The sequence below is a fragment of the Corvus brachyrhynchos genome, unplaced genomic scaffold, assembly GCF_000691975.1.
Source record: "Corvus brachyrhynchos isolate BGI_N302 unplaced genomic scaffold, ASM69197v1 scaffold46, whole genome shotgun sequence".
In the NCBI taxonomy this organism is placed as follows: domain Eukaryota; kingdom Metazoa; phylum Chordata; class Aves; order Passeriformes; family Corvidae; genus Corvus; species Corvus brachyrhynchos.
This window is the reverse complement of record NW_008238838.1, coordinates 4363248-4384922: the sequence shown is the minus strand read 5'-3', so window position 1 is coordinate 4384922 and position 21675 is coordinate 4363248. Positions and strand designations below refer to the sequence as shown.

At 51.0% G+C, this 21675-nt stretch overlaps 1 protein-coding gene across 1 annotated transcript in view; it reads left to right on the top strand.

The window, feature by feature from the left end:
- The window catches only part of GRIK4 (glutamate ionotropic receptor kainate type subunit 4), a 178642-nt gene that overhangs the window by 58766 nt on the left and 98201 nt on the right, over window positions 1-21675 (top strand). Inside the window, exon 2 of the mRNA XM_017738362.1 lies at window positions 2346-2477. Within this exon, the coding sequence (XP_017593851.1) occupies window positions 2396-2477 (82 nt within the window). The 5' untranslated portion in view covers window positions 2346-2395. The remainder of the gene's footprint in view (window positions 1-2345; window positions 2478-21675) is intronic.

Sequence of the window (21675 nt, the reverse complement as noted above, 5' to 3'; positions counted from 1 at the left end):
CCCCGCCTCGGCCCAGCCTGAGGCTGTTCCCTCTCCTCCTGTCCCTGTTCCCTGCGAGCAGAGCCCGACCCCCCCGGCTGCCCCCTCCTGTCAGGGACTTGTGCAGAGCAACAAGGTCCCCCCTGAGCCTCCTTTGCTCCAGCCTGAGCCCCTTTCCAGCTCCCTCAGCTGTTCCTGGGGCTCCAGACCCTTCCCAGCTGTGTTCCCTCCAGCCCCTCAGTTCCTTCCTTGTAGTGATTCCATAGAGTTTTGGCAGGGAATGATGGGGATGTAAACTCCAGCACCCTCCTCGAATTTCAGGCAGTCATTTCCCTCCTGTTTGGCTGGAAACTGAGGGGTTTGTTACCCACTTTTCCCTGCCCTGGTCCTGCTCTGAGATTCCCAACCAGATGCTTCAGCTGAGCTCTGGCTGTTCATCACCAGGGACTGGCAAGGAAAGCACACTGGGGGTAGCCATGCAAGAAGTAGGACATAAAAAAGACCTAAAAAAGGAAGAAAACAGGACTGTGAGTGCTGGGGAGCAGCTTTAGGGCCAGAACTGAGCATGAGGGAGCTCTTTGGGTGGCAAACCTCAAGCTGCCCTCACTGTCCTGCAGTCTCCATCCCTGCTTCCACAGGGAAGGGATGTGTCTGTGTGTGTTCCACGAGCTCCAGCTCCACATTCCGGGCTGTGAGCGCGTCTGACGTGATCCTGCTGTTTTGTCAATATCTTGGAAAGTTTGGAAATAACTGCTTCAAAGTGCTCAAATGATACGATGCTCCACAATCTGTCTCTGCTGCTGCCAGCGCTTCTATGTAACCAATTCCCCATGTGCTTAACCTTTTAGGGCTTCTCTTCCCCAGGAATTACTCTGGAACTCCCACTGAAAAGAGGAGGGAAAAAAAAAATAAGGAGGAAATTCCTGTTTGGCCTTCACAGAGGTGGCTCACAAGTTCCAGGTGGTTTTGGGGAGTTTCTGGCTTTTAAAAATGGGTTGAGCGTGCTGAAATCAGGATGCTCTTCCCGTGTGTGACTGACAGCTGAGCATGAGATCCCTCAATTTGCTGGAATGGAGAAGGTTGGGATGCAGGAGGCAGAGCTGCTGGTGGGAGCTTCCCAAGGGAGGCGTGATCCAGGCAGGGATTGAACCCCAGCGAGTGGAGATGTCCCAGGGCTCCCTGGATTTTTCTTTCTGTGGCCCTGCCTCTGCATTTCCCCTCTGTGAAAGGGGATGGTCCCTGTGGGGAGTGCTGAGATAAGCTGGAGGAAGTCTAAATGTAATCTAAAAATAGATTAATTGGAAAATTGCAAGTAAAAGGCTGCGTCTTGGTCGGACAAAACTCCTGGTAACTTCAAAGGCAGATTAAAGACTTTGCCTGTGTCAGGACTTGGATATTTGGCCCAGGAAGGAGACAAATGGAAGAGTGTGAGGATGTTTGCCAGCAAGCTGGGGAAGGGAGAGATAAGGTAACAGATGAAACACTCAAAGTCAGCATTTAAGGACATTGCTGCCTGTGGAGATAATTTTATCAACTCCAGAGACAACCTTTTTTTTTTTTTTTCTTCCCTATGAAGTAAAATCTGCCCTTTATGAAGCTGTTTAAAATGGTATTTGTTACAAATTTGATTAGCTGTGCTGCAGGAGCCTGCTGTGGGACAGCCGGTGCCAATATTTGTGCTGATGATGAGTTTGTGGATTTTCCACCTCCTGCCCTTCATTTTGGTGGTGTTTTGACTTTGGAGCTTGGACCTCTGTGTGGTGGGGTGGTGAGACCTTGTGTGAGGAGAAAAAGAGATGCTTTTGGTCTTGTGCTGAATCCTCCTGTTCCTGAAAGGGAGGGAAGGAGGTGACTGGAATTGTGGCAAGGAACTGGTTTCTAGTTTGAGGCCCAAGTGACTCTCTGCCTCCTAAACCCCTCCCTCAAATCACGTTTTGCTACGAAAATGTTTGTCCCATCATAAAATCAGAAGTCAGTATTACAGAATGAGTTGCAGGCTGCTCTGAGTGGGAAAAAAAAGGGGGGGGGGGGGGTTGGGTGAGAATAGAAGTCAGAGATGTGACTCAATATTGATTTCCACTTGTTTTTTGTTGAAACGCTAAAAATGCCAAGATGAAATATTTGGACTTCTCCTTGTGTTTCTTTTCCTTCCTTTTTTTTTTTTTTTTCCTTTGTTTTTGCTAGAATCTCTCTGCCCAGTTTGATTCCAATCCCTGAATAATTCATAGTCTGTAAATAGCTTCCTCCTCCTCGGGTAAATGGAGCCTTTGTCCCCAGTGCTGGACGAGCTGGGAGCTGTGTGGTGCTGCTGGGGGAGAGCTGGGAGAGCAGAGGGGCTCACGGCCGTGTTTTGTGTCTCCCCGCAGAGTTATGTCATGCCCAGACCACCGCAGGGCTCCATGAGGATTTATGGAAGATGCTCCGTGTCTTGGCGCCTCTGGTGCTCCTTCTGCTGTGGCTGATGCGGATCTGGGCCAGCCCCCATTCCCTGAGGATTGGTGAGTGCACACCTCGCTCTCATCTGGGTCTGTCCAGCGCTGTTTGGCCACTCTGGAGGAATTCTTGGAGGGGGGAAATCCTCCCTGCCTCGGTGGGGTGTCCCCGTTGAGGTGGGGCTGACACCTTGAGCGAAAGGTTCTCTCCTTCCTCCTGTGCATGAAATGTGATTTATGGTGAGCTGCCACTCCTGTATTTTGGGAGAGTTCTGTCTTTAGTTTGTAAATGAAATGTGATTTATGGTGAGTTTACACACTGAGCTCCTCCCTTCATTTTGGAAAGGTTCTCTCCTTCCCCTTGTAAATGAAGGGCAGTTTATGGTGAGTTGACAAGGTTGCTGAGCTGCTCTCTGTGTTTTGGAAATGTTCTGTCTTTAGCTTGTAAATGAAAATAGTTTATGATGAGTGGACACGCTGGCTGAAGCTCCTCCCTGCATTTTGGGAGTGTTCTCTACTTCTTGTACATGAAGTGCAGTTTATGGTGAGCTGCCACACTGAGCTCCTCCTGCTGTATTTTGGGAGTGTTCTGTCTTCAGTTTGTAAATGAAATTAGTTTATGGTGAGTTGACACAGTTGTTGAAGCTCCTCTTTGCATTTTGGGAATGTTCTCTCTTTCCTCTTGTAAAGGAAATGCTGTTTATAGTGAATTGCCATGTTTGTGTTGGTTTTCATGGTGTTGGTGCTGTTCTTCCTGTGTAAATTCAAAGCCACCCCTCAAAGAGCCACTGAGGAGCCAAACTTGTCCGTGCCATGTCCTACCCCCTCTCCTAAACTCCACATAAAATGCAATATTTCTGTCACAAATACATTGATGAGCCAGGAGTGCCTGAGCCCAAACTGCCCCCAGTTCGGGGGTGCCACAAGAACTGTGATAACCCCAAAATACCCATTTGCAGGGAAGCCCCATGAACTCAGGCTCCTTTGGGCTGTGTTAAAAAGTGTTCAGGAAGAGGCACTGTCATTTTTCCTGGCTGCCTGTGTGGATTAGGGAACAGAAATGCATCCAGAAACCTCGTAATGAAACTCACCTCCCAGTATCGACACTTTGCTCTGTTGTTTAGAAAGGAAACTGCTTCCACTGGCTGTTCCCCCTGCAGCCACCAGCTGCCTTTATTAACTATTTGTTGCAGATAAGCAGCTAATCTATTCCTGTCCCCATCTGCAACTTGCACAGGTGACACACTTGAAGTAAAATTACCTCTCTCCTCCGCTAGTGGAGCATGAAGCAGCTCAGGAAATATGGGAGGGGAGGGTGTGAGCTGGCAGGAGCTTGGGAAAGGTGGCTGGTGTTTTATATCCCCGGCATCCCTGATTCATGTGGAGCGCTCCCTGCGCGCTTCCAGCTCTGCTGCCTGCATTTCTCGTTGATGGCCACATCCTCCGCTTGAGCCAGCAGGCAGGGATGGGGATGGAGGGTGAATCATCAGGGTGCTGAAGGTGAAAATCCTTCACTTTGCACTGTGTCCCGTCTTTTTGGGGAGCATTGTGGGGTTTTGGGAGTGTGGGAAGAAAGGGGAGCTCCCCCGACAGCACAGAGCTGCAAACCTGGGGTCTGTTTGTTTCCCACCTCCCCAGAGTGAAAGGTGAAGATGTTTGAGACCTGGGACTGTGATTTTAAGTTTTTAAGGACTGGAAACTCAAATCTGTGCTGCAGCTTCCAGGTGGGAATGGCAGCTGCCTTCCAGCTTGGCTTGGCTGGGGGGTTTGATGAGTGTTGTTTCTCCAAGCCACAGTTTCATTTTTACAGCGTCTCCAACAAAAAAGTTAATAAAAATAAAGTGCAGAATAAAAAGAGGGGAGAAAATATTACCAGCAGCCCTGAAATCATTCCCAAATGCATGCTCTTGGCAAGGCAGGGAGATATGGTATCTAGCAACATCAATCAAGGCTCTGCATGGGGAAGGAAAAAGAGACCAGCAAGAACATTTAAATATTCCAAGGAAATGCAAGCTAACCTTTAAAACAATCCTGAAAACCATCTGATAGGGGGCTGCTGGAATGCCCCGGGATGTGATCAGTAACAGGAGGTGAGCTGGGCACTGCCAGGGTGGGTTCTTCACCAGCAAAAAGAGATTATTGCCTGCAGCTCTTGGCTTCAGGCAGAAGGAACCACGGTGCTGCTGAGTCAGGGGCACTTGGCTTGTGAACCGAGCCCTGAGCTTCCCCGCTGCTGCTTTTTTGGGGTTTCGGGTGGATCTTGGCCCTGGCAGCCCTCAGTGGAGCTGAGAGGCAGCAGATTGCCTCATCTCTGAGCACACAGTGAATTTCTGCTGGCCTGGACAGGACCCACAGCGAGTGTTGCATTGCAGTGAGCTTGGGAGGCGTCATCTGTGCAAGAAATCGAGCAGAATGTGGGCTCCAGGGTGACCTTCCCCGTGCCTGTGAGTGCAAACCTGTTTCTTCAGCCTTAAACTGTTTGCTCCTTTCTGATCCAGCCCTGGAGAAAACCTCCTTGTCCTTGTTCTCCTGGAGGCCTTGGTGGGGAAATCCAGATCTAAAAGCTTTATCCAAAATGGTGATGTTTTAACTAAGAATGTCTTTTGTCAGTCAGTTCCCTGCTCTGTCTGGGTGAATTATTGTATCTGTGCACCTCAAAAGCTGGATCTGATCAGGGAGGGAAGGAGCAGGCAGGGCTGGGAGCGTTCTCAGCAGCTTTAAGAGCTCTGGGAGGGAAGGAATTGCCTCCAGGCAGCCTGTAGAGCTTGGAAGAACCAAGGCAAAGCCTCCCAAAATATCCTGGGGTGCAGTGCTTGCCCTTGCACAGGTTGTGTTGCATCCAGCCACCCCAAAAAGTGAAAATCATCAGCTCCCTCCTGCTCTCCAGGGCGACATCTCCCCTGGCCCTGCTTTCCTGCAGCACACAGCGTGTGTGGGAGCAGTTCTGGGTTTGTTTTTCTCCTGTTCACTCATGCTCAAGGAAGTGTCAGGAAATTTGCCTGAGTTATTTGCTGGGTTATTTACTCGGGCTCGCAGAGCAGAGCGTGGGGGCCCTAAATTGGCGTTCTCTGCCTTGATTCATTGGGCGTGCTAAAAAGCTCATTTAAAATTCATACCCCGGCCAAAATTGGAGTTTAGCCATGGCGTTGCCCTCACCAGCAGCAGGACCAGGAGCCCTGACAGAGGATCTGCTGACAAGCTCCTTGCAAGGCCTCCTGTAGCCTCTCAGGTGCTCGTCTGTGATTCCCTCTGCCCGTGAAAATCCCTTCCCTGCCTCTGTCTCCCAGCCCTGCAAACTTTACACAACAGCTCCAGCATTTAAGGATGTTTTTTGGGGTGGAACTTGGTGTTTTTCTACCCCATAATCAGGGACTGTGGCATTAAGGGTGTTTTTTGAGATGAAATTTGGTGGTTTTCTGCCCCCTGCCCCACCCAGAGACTGTATCCACCTCTGGCTCAGCTGTCCTTGCTGTCCCAGCGCTTTGTGGTTTCGTCCACCAGAGAAGCAATTTGTGGTCAAAGTCCTCATGAATCCCACCCTGATGCTGGGGTATCACCAGAAGTGTCTCTCTGGGGTGTCTGTCCTTGTTTCTAGGGACGATTCCAGAATTCTGGAGTGCCTGAGGGGTTGTGAATCTCCTGTGTCTGCTCTGAACTATAATCATAGAATGATGGAATGGTTTAGGTTGGTTTAAAGATGAAGTTCGAACCCCCTGCCATGGGCAGGGACACCTTCACTATCCCAGCCTGGCCTTGGACACTGCCAGGGATCCAGGGGCAGCCACAGCTGCTCTGGGCACCCTGTGCCAGGGCCTGCCCACCCTCCCAGGGAACAATTCCTTCCCAATATCCCATCTAACCCTGCTCTCTGTCAGTTTGAAGCCATTTCCCCTTGTCCTGTCACTCCAAGCCCTTGTAGAAATTCTCTCTCCATCTTTCCTGCAGCTCCTGCAGCTCCTGGCAGGCTGCAGTGAGGTCATCCCAAAGCCTCTCCTCTCCAGGCTGAACAATCCCAATTCTCTCCGCTTTTCATGTCCAGAAGATGTTCTTGGGGATCCCCCAGAGCACGTGGAGCTGTAGGAAACCCCAGGCATTGATCTGTGTGTGCTGAAGGAGGTGGCAAGAGGCAGAACTGGAGCTTTTCCTGCATCGCTGTGGTTGTGTGGAGCCCCTTTATTCCCAGCCCATCCCTCTGTCACGGCCGTGGGTAGCAGAGCATTGTTTGCACGGCCCTGACTCCCTGTGTAATCACCCTCCTGAGGTGTTTATGATGTACTCAAGCACTTTTGCAGTGAGTAAAGGCCCCAGAGCTGCCCTGGTGGATGCAGTTTGTCCATAGGTGTGTCTGAGCTGGAGGGCTGAGGCGAGGGAAAAGCGAGCGTTAAAAACTCATTAAAAATGAACGGTAACAGCAGAGGAATTGGGGATGGTTTGGTTCAGCTCCTTCAGGACACGCAGAATTCTCCTGCAGGCGCTGCAGGGAAGATCCCACAAGGCAGCATTAGCATTTTAAAGGGTGCTGGTGGCTCTGATGATGAAGGTGCAGCCAGCCCCTGGGTGCTGGGGAAGGAGGACGCTGATGTCAGCAGGTACCAGATTCTTCCTCTCAGGAGTGAGGCTGGGATGAAGGGGGGAACCCAGCTGTGCCTTTCAGTGCAGGCAGGCAGAGAGTGCCTTTGTGGCGTTGTGGCAGGTTCTGTGCCATCTCCAGCTCCCCCTCTCCTGCTTGCAGCTGGCTCACACAGCTTGAAACTCCTCTTCTCTCTCCTGCTGGGAACATTTAACACACACAAAGCACAGACTCCTTTCCCGGTGTAGCTCTGCCTTAGCCAAGCCCTTTGTGGGTGATACTGATGGATCTGGAATAAAGTGGCCGTGGATTTGCTGTTCCCCAGCAGAGGAATGGCCTTACCCTGGCTTTGAACCCAGCCAGGCTGCTGTGATCAGCTCAGAGCACAGGAACAACCTGCAGGGCTCACATGGTGGTGCTGTTGCTGGAAAACCTTTCCACCTGTCATTAGGATGAGCGTTTAATCCCAGCCTGGCTTGGGGAGTGGGGTGGGAGGAGGGTGTAGTTATTGGGATAAAATATTAATAGTTCTCCCAATATTAAAAACAGCCAGTTAAGTTTATTAAAGCGAAGCAGGTTCGTAGTTATTTATCATTTGCTGCTGAAGAATGGTGAGAGGTAGAGAAAAATACAATATTCATTTGCTATCTGCCCTTTTAATTTGGTTCTGATTATTCTTCTAGGAGAGTGATGTCTTATTTATGGGCTTAAACTCTTACGGAGTTCTGTGCATAAATATTTTTTTAATAAAAATCACCTGTACAGATGCCAGGCCCTTCAGCAAAGCCTCGTTAAACTTACAGTGAATCACAAATGGTTTGGGTTGGAAGGACCTCACAGATCACCCTGTTCCAGCCCCCTGCCATGGGCAGGGACATCTTCCACTGGATCTGGTTGCCCCAAGCCCTGTCCACCCTGGCCTTAGACACTTCCAGAGATCCAGGGGCAGCCACAGCTTCTCTGGGCAAATTTCATCCTTGGATTCTCTGCAGTTCTCGCCAGCTATTCCTGTGTTCCAGCACTGGGAAGAGTGGCTGCCACTGCCCCATCCTTTACCCTTCGTGTCCTGATCTCGTTCAGGCGACTCATCCACAGAGGCTACTCAAGGATAAAATGAGATGAGTTTATTTCAGGAAGAGGCAACTGGAACTGTTCAGAGAGGGGCTGGTGACTGGTGCAGTCATTTATCTACCCTGTTCTTCTCTGGAATGATCTGGTGAGAGGAGTTTCCTTGAAAGCTTTTGGTGCAGGACACCAGGGCAGGGTGTTGAGGCTCAGCCGAGGTCGGCGGTGGGCGCCCGACAGTCTCCACGGGCAGGCAGGAGGTTTGCACACCATTCCCACTAAACCTGTGGATGCAGCTTTTCCTGGGGCTGTGCTCGGCACCCTCTGAGCCTGCAGAGGCAGGAGCTCATTAGCACCATGGAAGTGTGAGCGAAAACTGCGGGAGGAGCGCGAGCGCTTCCGAGCGGGAACCGGGACGAGCCGCGAGCGGGTTCTTGAGGGGTGTGGAAATCCCGAGGGGTGCAGAAATCCCGAGGGGTGCAGAAACCCTGCACCCCTGCTTCGTTTGTCTTTGGTTTCCAGCAGTGAGAGGGGCCTGTTTGGCAGATTGACAGGACTGGCTACCAAGAGGGAGAGGGGGATTGATGGCTTCCTCCACCACGGAGGTTTGTACACGAATTCTGTGTGATCAAGGTTGGATGTGTTTGGCTTAAAAATCAACTGAGCCTCATCCTGCAGGGAAACTGCGTGGAAAAAAGAGGAGCTTGGTGCAGAGCAGGGAAACTCCGTGGAAAAAAGAGGGGCTTGGTGCAGAGCAGGGAAACTCCATGGAGAAAAGAGGGGCTTGGTGCAGAGCAGGGTGAGCTGCCCTGCAAGGGGAAGGTGTCCGTGGCATCAGGCAGATCCTGCCCAGCAGAGCAGTGCCCCTTGCTTGGCGTGGGAGGGCTCTGCCTCTCTCCAGGCTGCAGCTTTGCCACATAAAACATAATGAGCTCCCCATCTCCAGCGGAGGAATCCAGCTCTGTAATAATGTGAATAATAAATAATAAGCAGATTTATATTTCAGATCGGTGCCACAGGGCATGGAGTGAGGAGGGACGGGGAGTCAGCCAGACAGATCATCTCCTTCCATCTCTTGCACCTCTGTGGCAAGAGTTATTTTTCCTGATCTGTTCCTATTCATTAATGTCCGAGAGGCAGGTTATATTATCCACCCCAGGAGGCCTTTAAGCTTTGTTTTGATTCATTATACATCCACATACATATTATATAGATATAGATCTCTCTGTGCAGAGCAGCTGCATGGGGAAAGCGGCTGGTAGTTATGGAAAAGAGCCACGTTACTTAAGCAGCAAATCAACGTTCTATTTCTTCACTCTCTTGTTTATTGAAAGCCATTTAGCCACCAGCACGGGGGGAAGCTGTGGTGCCCCTGGGCACAGCAGCAGCTGCTGCCCTGGCCTGTGTGGCTTTGTGGGTTTGGAAGGTGACTGGGTTGGAAGCAGTGCTAATCCAGCAGGAAAGGGGAATTTAAGGAGAGGAGCCAGGCAGAGAGGGGTTGGTCAGTGGAAAGGTCACATTTATCTCTTGCGGGCACAGTCCTGAGCTGTGGCAGGGTGACAGAGGACAGGCACGGATAGGTGCATGTGCAGAATTTTGTATCAAAGGTCTGGTTTTTTACATTTGTTCCTGAATATTAAACATTCTCCCGGAGCCAAGGATCAGGATCTGAGAGTCATGTAACTTGTTTTATATCTAAATACTGCTCCTGCCCCTGGGCAGCACTTTGTGTATTTAGCTGCTGAGCCACTTTTAATGCAGATCTTCTTGCTTCACACAGAGAAAGCTACAGATAGCAAGAGCTACTCTGCAATTTCTTTCATTATTTTTTCATATATATATATGAATAAAAAAGTCAATTACATGAATGAAAGATCCTTGGTTGCCTGCCTAAACAGCTGCCAAAATGAATTCCAACTCGGAGCCAAATTCAGCAGAGCTGGAATTTCTGCAGAGAGTTCCAGTGTGGCGTGAGATGGGATTGTGCACGAGGCTGCATTACGGATTCCTGCTCCCCAGCCCCTCCCCCCTGGCTATCCGTGTGGGCAGTGAGGGAGGATGGATTTCACTTCACTGCAGGGCTGGATTAAATCTCCTCCTCAGAGCCGAGCTGGGGCGAGAGCCACCACCCTGCCAGGCTGCTGCCTTGGCATCCAGAGCACCTGGGAAACGCATGCCAGCCTCGGTGATACTTGGAGCTCCAAATCTGTTCCTCCCCACAGACCAATTAACTTGTGTGTAAGGAACCATCTGAAGTGAGCAGGAGAATTTTGGGATGTAGACGGGAGTTAAATAATTTGGATAAGCACGTAGGGGAGGCAAGTCCTGTGCAGAGGCAGGAGCAGCTCTGGGAGTGACTCCTGAGGACGGGACACCTCTGGATGCCTGGCTGAAGAACATGTTCCTTGTTTTTAGGGAACTGCAGGTCTGCAGGGACCATGATGTGATTGGAAGGTCCTTTTTGGGCAGTGAGGGGGAGGAGGGTCTTTAGGCAGGTTTTAGGTAGATGCCCAATTTCCTCAAGGTGAGTGGAGATAAAGCCGAATTTGTTACCTGGGAGCTGTTGGAACCTTTCTGGGAAGGGCAGGGAGAGGACGGCAGATGGGAGAAGGACAAAAAGCCACTCCAGCTCCAGCCAGTTGTAGCAGGGCTGAGATCCCCACCCTGGGAGTGCAAGGAAGGGTTTCTTTGTGCTCCAAGCCTCGTGCTCATGGTTCATTCCTCCTGCTCTGTGACTCTTGGCACGTTCCCTTGTCCTTGCCCCGTGGATGGGTGGGCTGCAAGCTCAGGAGCTCTCCAGGCTGCCGCGTGCCCAGAGCTGAGCTCAGCGAGGTGTTAAAGCCCTCTTGCCGAGTTTAGGCACTGCAGGGCTGCTGGGCAACCTTCCCAGAAGAGGAGCTTTTGACCTAGCAGGGCATTTATCTCGAGTGCCCCTCCGCAGCTAATTGCTGCTGGCTCGGTGTCAGATAAACACGGCCCCTGAGAAGCTGAAATCCCAAATTGCCCTGGCTCAGATCCAGCAGCTCCCACTCTCCATATCCAGGTGTTAGGGACACACAGCACTTGGAAAAGTCCCAATCCCAGAAGTGGAGAGCAACCTGCTGACAAAGCAGGGTGAGTGGTGGCTCCTGCCCTTCCCTTGCTCCCAGCTTTGTGCTCCTCGTCCTCCTCTTCTTCCTCTCTGAGATCAAAGCTGCTGGCTGAGATTGCTGAGGAAAAAGGGAAGGATGGAAGGATCTGACAGAATGAAATTTGCTTTGCTGTGGGGTGTCAGCTGTGAAGAGCAGGGGAGCACATGGGAGAGAAGAAAAACACCCAGGGCACAACCCATGGCAGAAAGGGCTGTGAGCAGGCAGGAAAAATGGGGGCCTTTTGTCACTGGGACAACCATCCAAGAGCTTTGGGGGGGTGGCATCATAGCCCAGAGCTCTTCTTTGGGATGTTATTTGGAGAGGAGAAGAATGTGGGCAGCCTGGGAAGCAGAAGGTGACAATCCTGGCTGGAGGAGAGCGCAGAGAATGCAGATGTGACAGCAGAGACGTGGAGCTGGGAGGGAGCTGAGTGCAGCAGGAGCAGCTCAGGCTGGCCTTGCCCTGACTCCCGCCCTGCCAAATGAGGGCTGTGGATGTCAGGAGGCCGCAGGGAGGGACGGCTCCTGTTCCCAAAGACATCACTAATGAATTCCTCTTGCACCTCCAGACACTGCAGGGCCTTGGAGAGACTAAATGTAACTTTATGTGAAAGTGATGGCTGAATGTCAGCGCTGCTGTCGGAGCCAATTTGGGAGCTGGAAAGTGCTGAAAGAATTAAGATTGTTAAATGGAAATAAGTCTACTTGGTTGAGATAAAATAGGGTTTAAATGAGTGAAATTATCAGTGGATTACCCTTGTTAGAGCACTGCCTTATTTAATAAACTGGGTTTTAATCTGCTGCGAGCATTCCTGAAGGGAAAGCTCAGCCTGTGGAGGTGCAGGGATGTGAGGAAGGGGGAGCACCAGCTGTGCCATCATCCTCTAGAATGGAGCCACAGGAGCAATAACTTGCCCAGGAGTGCTTTGTACTTTCACAAGGATCTTTTTCGCTGCTTTAGAAGTGGATTGATCTTTGTTCAAGTTTCTCTTGCTGGCAGATTTGGGATGGGATCATCTCAGAGTGGGGATCACCTTGATACCTCTGGGTCCCTCGTGTCCCTGGGGAGCAGTTTTAGAGCAGCGCCATGCAGTGCTCCATCCTTTTTGGGGTAAAATGATGCACTCAGAGCTCCCCTGGAGTGCTGCAAAGGGAGCGGCCTCTCGCTGTGTTTAGGAGAGAAAGAGAGCACTGGGAGCCTTGAGTGCTGCAGTTTTACCCGAAGAGAGAGTGCAGGAATTACTAATGGCCACTGGCTACCTGCTTCTGCAGGAGCAGAGCTGCTGCAGCCAGGTGCTTTGGGCCAGCTTTACCTGGCCACCTGACTCAGTGCAGGTGTCACCTGTCACCTCTCGTGTGCTCTGGAGCCGTCTCTCTGCAGCAGCAGCCCTGAAAGCAGAACTGCTCCAGATGCTTCCGGAATTGCCCGTGGAGGGAAGGAGCTGATCTTCTGTCAGCGCTTTTGGGACCCTGCTCTTGGCTGCTGGAGCTCTGAGCCCAGGAGGTGACGGTCCCTGGCCTAGGGGGGAGCATCTGGTACAAAGGCACAAGGAGGGATGGAGCTTGATTTTCCTCTTAGTTGTGCAGCCCTGAGGTTTCAGAACATCTTGTGTTCTTTACTTGCGGGATTCATGAATTTTCATTCTTTTTTACAGACAGTTTTAAGAGAGAAATCAAATCATTGGTGGGTTGGGAGGCTCAGGTGGGATGCAGGAATCCGGGATCAAATTCCAGCCTTGGGGTAACCAGGTTGTGGGTAACCCACCTGGATTATGCTCTTATCTCTTCAAAGGAGTCTGTCTCCCGTAAGTATTACGTTTTTGGTAGCCTTGCAGTTGTCAGAAGGGCTGATAAAGCTGGCTGCAGGCAGAGCTGAGCCCAGCCTGGATTTTTATCTCTTTTCCTGGGCTTCTCCAGCAACCTGGTCTCTATAAATGCCAAAAGTTCTTGCGTGTCACGCAGCTGAAATTGTGTTCAGGGGGGAATTTAGAGCGGGAGGAAGGCAAGGAAGGGGCTCTGTGTCCCCACTCTTGCTGGAGGGATTGCTGTGCACTCCCTAGAGCAGACTCCCAGGAGCTGGGCTGTCCCCTGGAATTATTCCTGGTTTCCTATCATAGAGGTGCAGGCTGGGATGAATGCCTGAGCTCCAGCCCGAGGCTCATCCCTGTCCTGGGGTGACTCTAATCCCACATGAGCTTAAAACTTCTGTGATCTCCTTGCCAAGCCCAGGGGGCAACAAGGGCTGGAAAGTTGTGACGTGGGGTCAGCCTGGGTTTGTCTGAGCATCTCCTCACTCATCACAGATTCCAGCCTCCCCTTTGTAGTCCCCAGGACCTGGCAGGATCGGTGCTTTGGGATGCCCGTGTGTGCACGTTGTGGTGTTCAGCATCTCACGTCCTCCACCTTGTTCCAGCCCTGATCCACGGCAGCTCCACCGGGGCAGGATGCCCCTGAGCTCAGCCCTTCCTTCCCCCTGCAGAGAGGTTTTTCTGGTCATGCTCAGCTGCCCCCACTTGTCCATATTCCCATTTTTCCAGCAGCAAGTCCATTCTGCTCTTTGGCTTCGGCACTTCAGGACGTTTTGTTCCACATCCCAGTAGAGCTTGGCAGTTGCAGACCTTTAGTGTTGATTGCCCGTGGTATTTCCACCCATTTCAGTGGATGGAATATCCACTAGAATATCACACAGAAATTTTTTGGCGTTCTCGCTTCACTGGGGGCCCTGCTACAGTGGCAAGAAGAACTTTTATCATCCCAGCCATGCCTGGAAATCCAATGATCTTAATGACCACAGAAAATAAAGCGAAAAACAGAGGAGTTGGCAAGGAAATACCTTGCAGTGCTCTGGCAAAGCCATAAATACCCCATGTAACACCCAGCACAGATGCCTCATGAGCCCCAGCTGAGTTTTTTAGGGCCAGGTGAGGCTGGCAGTGGCTTTGCCCAAGCCTCCATGTCCCCAGCATGACCAGTCTTTGCCATGGGACAGCTCTGGCACAAGGCAGGCCCTGTGGGTGCCCAGCTGGGCACGACTGAGGAGGATCAGCATGGTAGGAGATGGTTCTGAGCTGCCCAACTCAGATTTTTGGAGCAGAAATCTCGTTTTCCCTCGGCTGTGGTTGAAATCCTGCTCTTCCCTCCTGCATTTAAATCCCATGGAGCATCTCATTAGGAGCAAATGATGCCTCGGGCAAGCGGAGCTGTAGAAAAGTAATCTTTATTAAGCACCCTCAGTGGTCAGAGTTGCTTGATGAGCTCTGGAGTTTTATTTGCAGGCAGCTTGGGTTGTTGTTGGGCAGGAAAAGGCTTTGAGCTCCCTCCATTCCCATCTCCAGGCTGCTGTTTTCTATTTCTGCCCTCAGTCCCTTCAGCCCTGCAGATGCTGCTGGCAAAGCTGTTAGCATGGGGAACAAAGTGAGGGGAAGAGGCTGGGGGTGATAAGTCAGGAACGTGAGGAGGGATTCAAGGTGCCTGCAGCTCACCCTGAGTCGGGCACAGACACTGATTTCCCTGGAAAAAAGGTGTAAAGAACCCACAGGCTGATGTGGCTTTTTGCTGGCGAGCCAGAGGGGGGATGGACTGAAGAGCTCTGGGACATGAAGCAGGACATGGGGTGTGAGTGAAGGTGCTCCCACCACAGGTAACCCTGAGCTGTTGGAGGCTCTGCTGCTGCACAGGGTGGGATATTTCCAGGCTGAGCTGCAAACCTGGAATCTCTGCTGCCGTTGCTTCTCCTTCTCCTCAGAGAATTCCCAGGGCGGCTGTGGCTGTCCCATCCCTGGAAGTGTCCCAGGCCAGGCTGGACGGGGCTTGGAGCAGCCTGGGATAGTGGAAGGTGTCCCTGCCCATGGCAGGGGTTGGAATGAGATGATTTTAAGTTCCTTTCCAACCCAGACCATTCTGGGATTTTATGATTTCCTGGCTCCTGCCCTTTTGAATGACAAACCGCGACGGATCCGTGGCTGTTTGTTGTCCTGGGGCTGTCAGGTTCCATTGTGAGGAAATGGGAAGCGTTTTCAGGCATTAGCTGGCAGCACAGAGAGTTTTAGAGTAGCAGTTCATGGCACTGAACATGCTTTTGGAAGACGTGTCCTCATGCTTGGAGAATCAATTAACCTCGAAAAGATTTGGTGGCTTGGTTAGAAGAACACTGACTCTGAGAATTTCCTCTCCCGCTGCTAAAATTCAGCATGAAGCATGGATGGTTTCTAGCACTGGAAGGTGAGGTGAGAACAAAGAAAAGAGAATAAAATAACAGCATAATGCCAGAAGAAATGCAAAAAAATATATATCTATAAAAAAGAGAGCATCTGTGTGACTAAAACCCTTCTGAAAAGCAGATATTTGCTGAATATAGCTGTTTTAAATGTCCTGGCTCTGTTCTCTGCTCTCCCCCACCTTCCCCACCTGGAAGCCCTCCAGTGTTATCTGTGCTTGAGAAGGCAGCACTGGCCGTGTGTTCTGCCCGAGCCAGCACCTGCAGGGAGCTGCAACAGGTCCCTGTCTGCCTGCTCCGTGGTTTTGGAGCTTTTTTTTGGGGGGGGGAAAGCAGAGTGATCTGTGCACAGCAGTGGGGAAGGGTGTCCTCACCTGCTCTGCTTGCAGGCTCAGGACAACCTGTCAGGGCTAAAGCTCCTGCTCCCCTGGGAGACTCCTGATGCTTGGAATATCATCCCTTCCCCGCTGCTTTTATGGATTTCTCTGCCAGGGCTGAATTAAAGCAGCTTCTCCAGCGCTGTGGGGGAAAAGTGTTACGACCTCCTTGACCTGAAGTTCTCACCCCAGCAGCCTCGTCCTTCCCAGTCCCACAAGGGGCTCGAGGAGGGTGGGTTTTGCTTTCAGTTGCAAAAAGTGAAAAGTACAGTGGGATTTAATGCAGGCATTGCTGCTTACATCTCTCACCTCTTCTTCCCTTCTGATTCTCAGCCCTGGGTTTGAGGCATCTGGAAGAAGCATTTCCAGGAGAAGCACCAAACTCTGGCTTCCCCTTCTCAGAAAACCATTCCCTGGGTACTAAGATTCAGTTAAAAAGCTGAGAATCTGGAAATGCAAAACATTAGCATTGAGTTCAGGTGTTTTTCCAGCCAGGTTATCAACACCTGAGCGGGGAGAGCAGGTGGATTTCTTGTGGCACCGAGAGCAGCAGGGGCTGAGAGCTGTGGTTGTTCTACAGGGCTCTGGCCGGGTTTTTTTCTGCTTTTTGTAAGCCTGGGCACGCCACGCTCGTGCTTTAGATTTCAGTCTCAGCTTGCTAATCTGCTTTCTGACCTATAGAAAAAAATAGCTGGTAATTATTTGTTTACTTTGCGCAATTCAGCTGTGCAAGAGCTTCCTTAGAAGAGCCAGGCTGGGTGATTAGGAGGGGAGGTTTATTTTATTTTATTTTGATTTAGTTTATTTTCCCTGGCACAATTTCTTTTCATTTGGAAGGGCTGAATTTCTTGGGGAGGGTTTTGCCTTTTTTTTTTGGAGGCTTGAACTCCGTGGCTGCGTTCAGTCTGTGAAAGAGCGAAAAATGAAGCAGAGAGGGGTTGTGGGGGGGTGAAAAGTCAATTTGGATGTGCTGTGTTGTCAGGGTTTGGGAGATGGGGCTGGCCCGAGGCCATGGAGCACGGCAGTGTCACCTTGATGGATTTGGAGGGACTGTGAGGCACAGCCTGGGCTGATTTTCCCCCACGTTATTCCTCAAATTCAATCTGACCCCGCGCTGCACTGCGGTTCCGTGAAAGCAGGAGGGTGCTGAGCGTCATGCAGACAACAAAACCTCTCTTCTGGGCTGGGATTATTCAACTAATCTCGTGATTATGGTGATAATCCCCTTTGCAGCCATGCCCCTCTCCAAGGAGCTTTTCCCTCGGGGCCTTCCAAGTCCCAAATCCCATTTTCTCCTGATGCTGAAGTGCTCTATATTAAATTAAGGCACTCTCAGGGATCAGAGGTGTAAAAGTCCTGTGGTACTTAAAGCTTCGGAGTCTCCTGCCTGCCTGACCTCCTTGGGGCTCATGGTAGGGATGGAGGAGAGGGGCTCTCCTGTTGGAGAGAAGATGGATTTTGATATTTTACTCCTTGTTTTTGGAGCAGGACGAGCTGTGGGCAGGGTCACAGCCTGGCCAGCGATGCCCTGGGGGCCAGATGATTCCAGGTAGGGTTTTCCTGCAGGCACCTCTGAAGCCAGGCAGGGGAAAGCAGCTCTGTTCCCTCTCCTGCTGCCAGGTGCTCGGCGGCAAAAAAATATTTTGCTCACAACTCATTGGAGGTGGCATCTAACCAGATGTGCTCTCACTTGGTGCAGCAGGAGATTTATTTGGTTGTCCATTTATAGCTTATTATTTCCTGCTGTTCCCCCCTCCCCAGCCTAATAGCAGTTTGCTATCCACCAGGGTATACATTTTCTTCTGATTAAGTGCCGCTTAGCCGTTGGCTGCTTGCTCATTTTACTTTTATAGACACATTTACAGAGGCACAAGCGCCCAGGAGCAAGGGTAAGGAGAATGGAGACTCGCAACAGCTTGATTAGATTGGATTTTAATAAAGTTTCCAGCTAAGCTGCATCACAGCTATTCCTCAGCGTGCGGATGATCTCCAGAGGTCCCTTTCAACCCTGGTTATTCCGTGGTGCTGGGGAAGGGGTTGCACAGCTCCTCACCTGTGCAGTGGGAGAGAATTCCCGTGCAATCCTTCACCAGCAGGGCTGTCTGAGCTCTGAACACCTCCGAGCTCTTCTCTCTGGAGCGAGGAGAGATTTTTTTTTCCCCGTCTTTCCGCGGCTGCTAATTAGTTGCAGATGATGAGATAATTTATAAAAATTAGGAGTGATTTTCCCTCATTGTGCTAATATCGCTTGGCAATAAAACTGCTCTTTTAAGAGGGTGACTTTTCCCTAATGCAGGGATCAAGGCTAAAAATACATCCCTGTGTGTGTCAGCAGGGAGGGGGAGCGTGCTCCATCACCACGCGCGAGGAGCTGTTTCAGAAGTTCATCAGAACCACGAGAATGAACTCAAATTGAAATGCAAATCCCAGCCTTGCTGTTTGGGAAGGAGATGCTTGATGGTGTCACCTTGGTGGCAGGGCAGGAGGGAAAAGCAGAACGCAGCTGCTGTGGCAGGAGGCCCCGGCGTGGAGCAGACAGCGCGTGTGACGGGGCAGGGAATCGGCACGGGGAAGGTCGCTGCTCCCTCTCCCCTTCCCCAGCAGTGACAGTGACTCAGTGCCAGCTCCTCACGGCACCAGGCAGGAGCAGCAGCTCGCAGGGAGAGCGACAAGAGCGGTGTTTTGTCTCCTGTGTGCAGCGCCTGGGGGACCAGGATGCGGGAGCCAAGGGAAGGTGTGGGAGCAGAGTGGGGCTCAGCTCCCAGCTCTGCCTCTGCACGGGCTCCCCGTGGCGCTGGGACACGTTCCCTGCGGAGCTGGGGCTGAGGGATGGTGCTGGGGTTTGTTCCCTGTGCCAGTTGTGGGTTTGGAAGGTGCTGTTGGCCCCTTTAGCTGGTGTAGGATCAAGGTGAGCCCTGTGTGTGCATCCTCAGTCTAGAGGGAGCTGAGAAACAGGGGGGTTGCTGTGGCAGTTGTTTGGAAAAAGACATTCATTTGGCTGAAGAATGAATTTTCCATGAACTCAGAAGGCCTCCAGCACTCCCTCAGGCTCCTAATGATTTTGTCACGGCGTTAATCCCTCAGGTGAGCGGCGGCATTTTGATATCAGCAAACAAATTACGTTTTCTGCGCAGATAACCCAATCTGGAGCCAGGCATGGGAGCAGAAAGCAATTCATCAGCTCCTGGTGGGCCCTGCAGATCCCAGGCAGGGCTGGATTCAGCCCCGGTGTGCAGCTCCCTGTATCCCATGGCATTCCAGGGAATGTGTGTCACCCCAGGACACCTGGTTTTGTATTTTGAGAGGCAATGCCTGTGCTGGAGAGTTTCCAGGAAGGCAAATCCGGGGAGGAATGGAGGTGGGGAGGATCAGCTGGTTTTGTGCAACAAGGGATTGATATGTTGAGCTCGAAGGAAGTGGTGGGTACAGAAAGTTTTCGCAGATTTAAGAGGAAAGTGGCCGAGCACAGGGGAGAGAAAAGCACTTAGGAGTTATTAAGTATATAAACAACATCAGTTTCAGAAGTTTCCTAACCTGAGAGCAGCCCAGGGCTGGGAGGCTATTAGCAGGAATTATTGGATGGACTTTTGCTTTGACAGTAACATTTGTTCTTGCGATCCAGATATGAGGCAGAGGCACAGAGAAAATGGAAGGAATTGCCTGTAGCAAGCTCTCAAATTAGCACCTCTATCTCCCAAGCCCCAGCCTGGTGCAGTGTCCATCAAGGCTGGGAAGTGTGGAAATCTGCCCGGGCTGTTAGCAACAAACAGAGGGAAGTTGTGGCAGCAGTGACGCAGGTGCAGAGGGCTGAACCAGCAGGGTCGGGGTGGGGAAGGGTTGGGAGCAGCACCTGGGAACTGGAAAACTCAGCTTGGATTCATCCCCTGGTTTAGTGGGAGCAGAATGAATGTAAACCTGTAAAATATTTGGGTTTTTATCCCAGGAAACAAAGCACTCCTCTCCCATTTCTGTAGCTGCGCCTTCATTTCTGCTTTTAAATGGCATCCCTAAATATCTGCTTCATCTCTAAACGATTCTGTCCTACACTTTATGGTGGGATTATCTTGCTCTCCCCTTTTCTCCTACCTCAGATTTAGTTTTTAGGAAGAGCAGGCTGTGTTCATTCAACCTCTCTGGAGATGTTGATACACAATTCTTTCCAGCATTTTATTGGTGTCCGTTGGATCCCTTCTAATTTAAGCATCTTTGCAGTTTTGGGTGCCTTGCTTTATCCCTGTCAGACACAGAGGCACGAGCACAACCTCGCTGAGACTCCATCAGGGAGGACCCCTATCCTGGGTTAATTTTATCCATGTGTGCCTTTGAATCTCCCCTTCCTGAGTCCTCTCTGATTCAGTCTCTCAGACATTTTTTTTTTTCAGTTTTCTTCTTTTTTTTTTCAAACTTGCAGCCTCCTGATGGTGTGGCCAAAAGCTGAGTGGCCTCAGGCTGTGCTCTTGTCCAGCATGAGTGAGGAAAGCTGGGTGTGGACAAAAGGCAGAGCTGGGACAAGGGCATGAAAATTCCCATGAAAACCAGGGAATTTGAGCTGGAATTTGGACCAGCTGGACTTGTCTCCTTGCATCCTTTAAATCCCTTCCGATCAGCCTGTTCTTCTGTGATGGCTGCAAGAAGCTTATCAGTCATTTATCTGCTAAGATATGTCAAATCTATTTATCTAGACAGTGTAATAAATATTCCTGACTTAGATCCATCCATCCAAATGTTAGCAAAGTTGTGGTAAAAGTTGATCCTCTAATGCAGGGAGCCCCTCTACTTTTACTGCGCTGTCCTCTGCTTTCATTCCTTATTCTCATATTCCTTATGTTGCATGCAGATTAATTTGGGATATTTTCTAGGCTCCTTGTAAGCACAAATATTTGATCATTATCAAGAATCAAATTACAACGTTAATTAAGTTTTTTTGCAACTGGAAACAAACGTTAACTGGCAAAGACAGAAATGCGTCTTCACTGTATTTGAATTCCTTTAATTGTCAGTGGAATTGGAGTGGAATAGGATGGGGTGGGATGGAATATGGTGGAATGGAATAAAATGGAATTCCAGCTGCTCCAGAGGCTGCAGGGGGGGTTTGGAAACCTCCTGTGGATCTGGGAGTGTGTGACTGGTGTTGGGATGGGAAAAGCAGAGGAGGGGAAAGGTGGAGCAGGGAGAGGATGAGGAGGGAACCCCTCACCTCTCATTAGCGGGTGCTGCTTGTTCTTTAGAAGGGAAAAACCAAACCCCCTGGGCCCCCTGGCCCTGCAGGTCGATAAAATGAGCACTCACTAATGGCTGAATCAGAGACTCGACAACTTCATTCCACGTGTAAAATCAATGGCCGTTACCCAGCTCTGCCGATTGATCTGAGCTGCAGGACGTCAGCACGGCCTGCCCGCGGGCTGGGCGCTGACAGAGGTTTGCTAAACATGTCTGCAGCCCATTAAAAGACACTCTGAACACTCTTCCCGGTGGGCCAGACCTTCCTCTGATCCTCCATCCGTGCTCCCTGCAGGGCATTCCCGCACCCACGGCCAGGTGAGCTGCCGGCACAGGTGTCCTGGAGCAGCCGGGCCACGGGCAGAGCAGCAAGGTCAGCTCATGATGTAAAAGTCCACGCTACTGAAGGGCTGCTGAGGTGATTTTGTAGCTTCTGGACTACTGCTGGGAGGCCTGGATGTAAATGACAACTCAGCTAATAAGGTCTAATTGGCTATTAAAGGAGGAAGCGGCCCCGGAGATGCTGAGGGCCAATTAACCCTGGGAGCCTGACAGTGCTGCTGTGCAGTGATGTGTGAGAGCCTTTCACAAACAGAGAGCAAAGGGGCACTGGGTTTGGGCCTTACCCAAACCCTCTGGAAGTTGCTGGGGTATTTCAGTGCTCACTTGCAGGTGCTCGCCTGCCT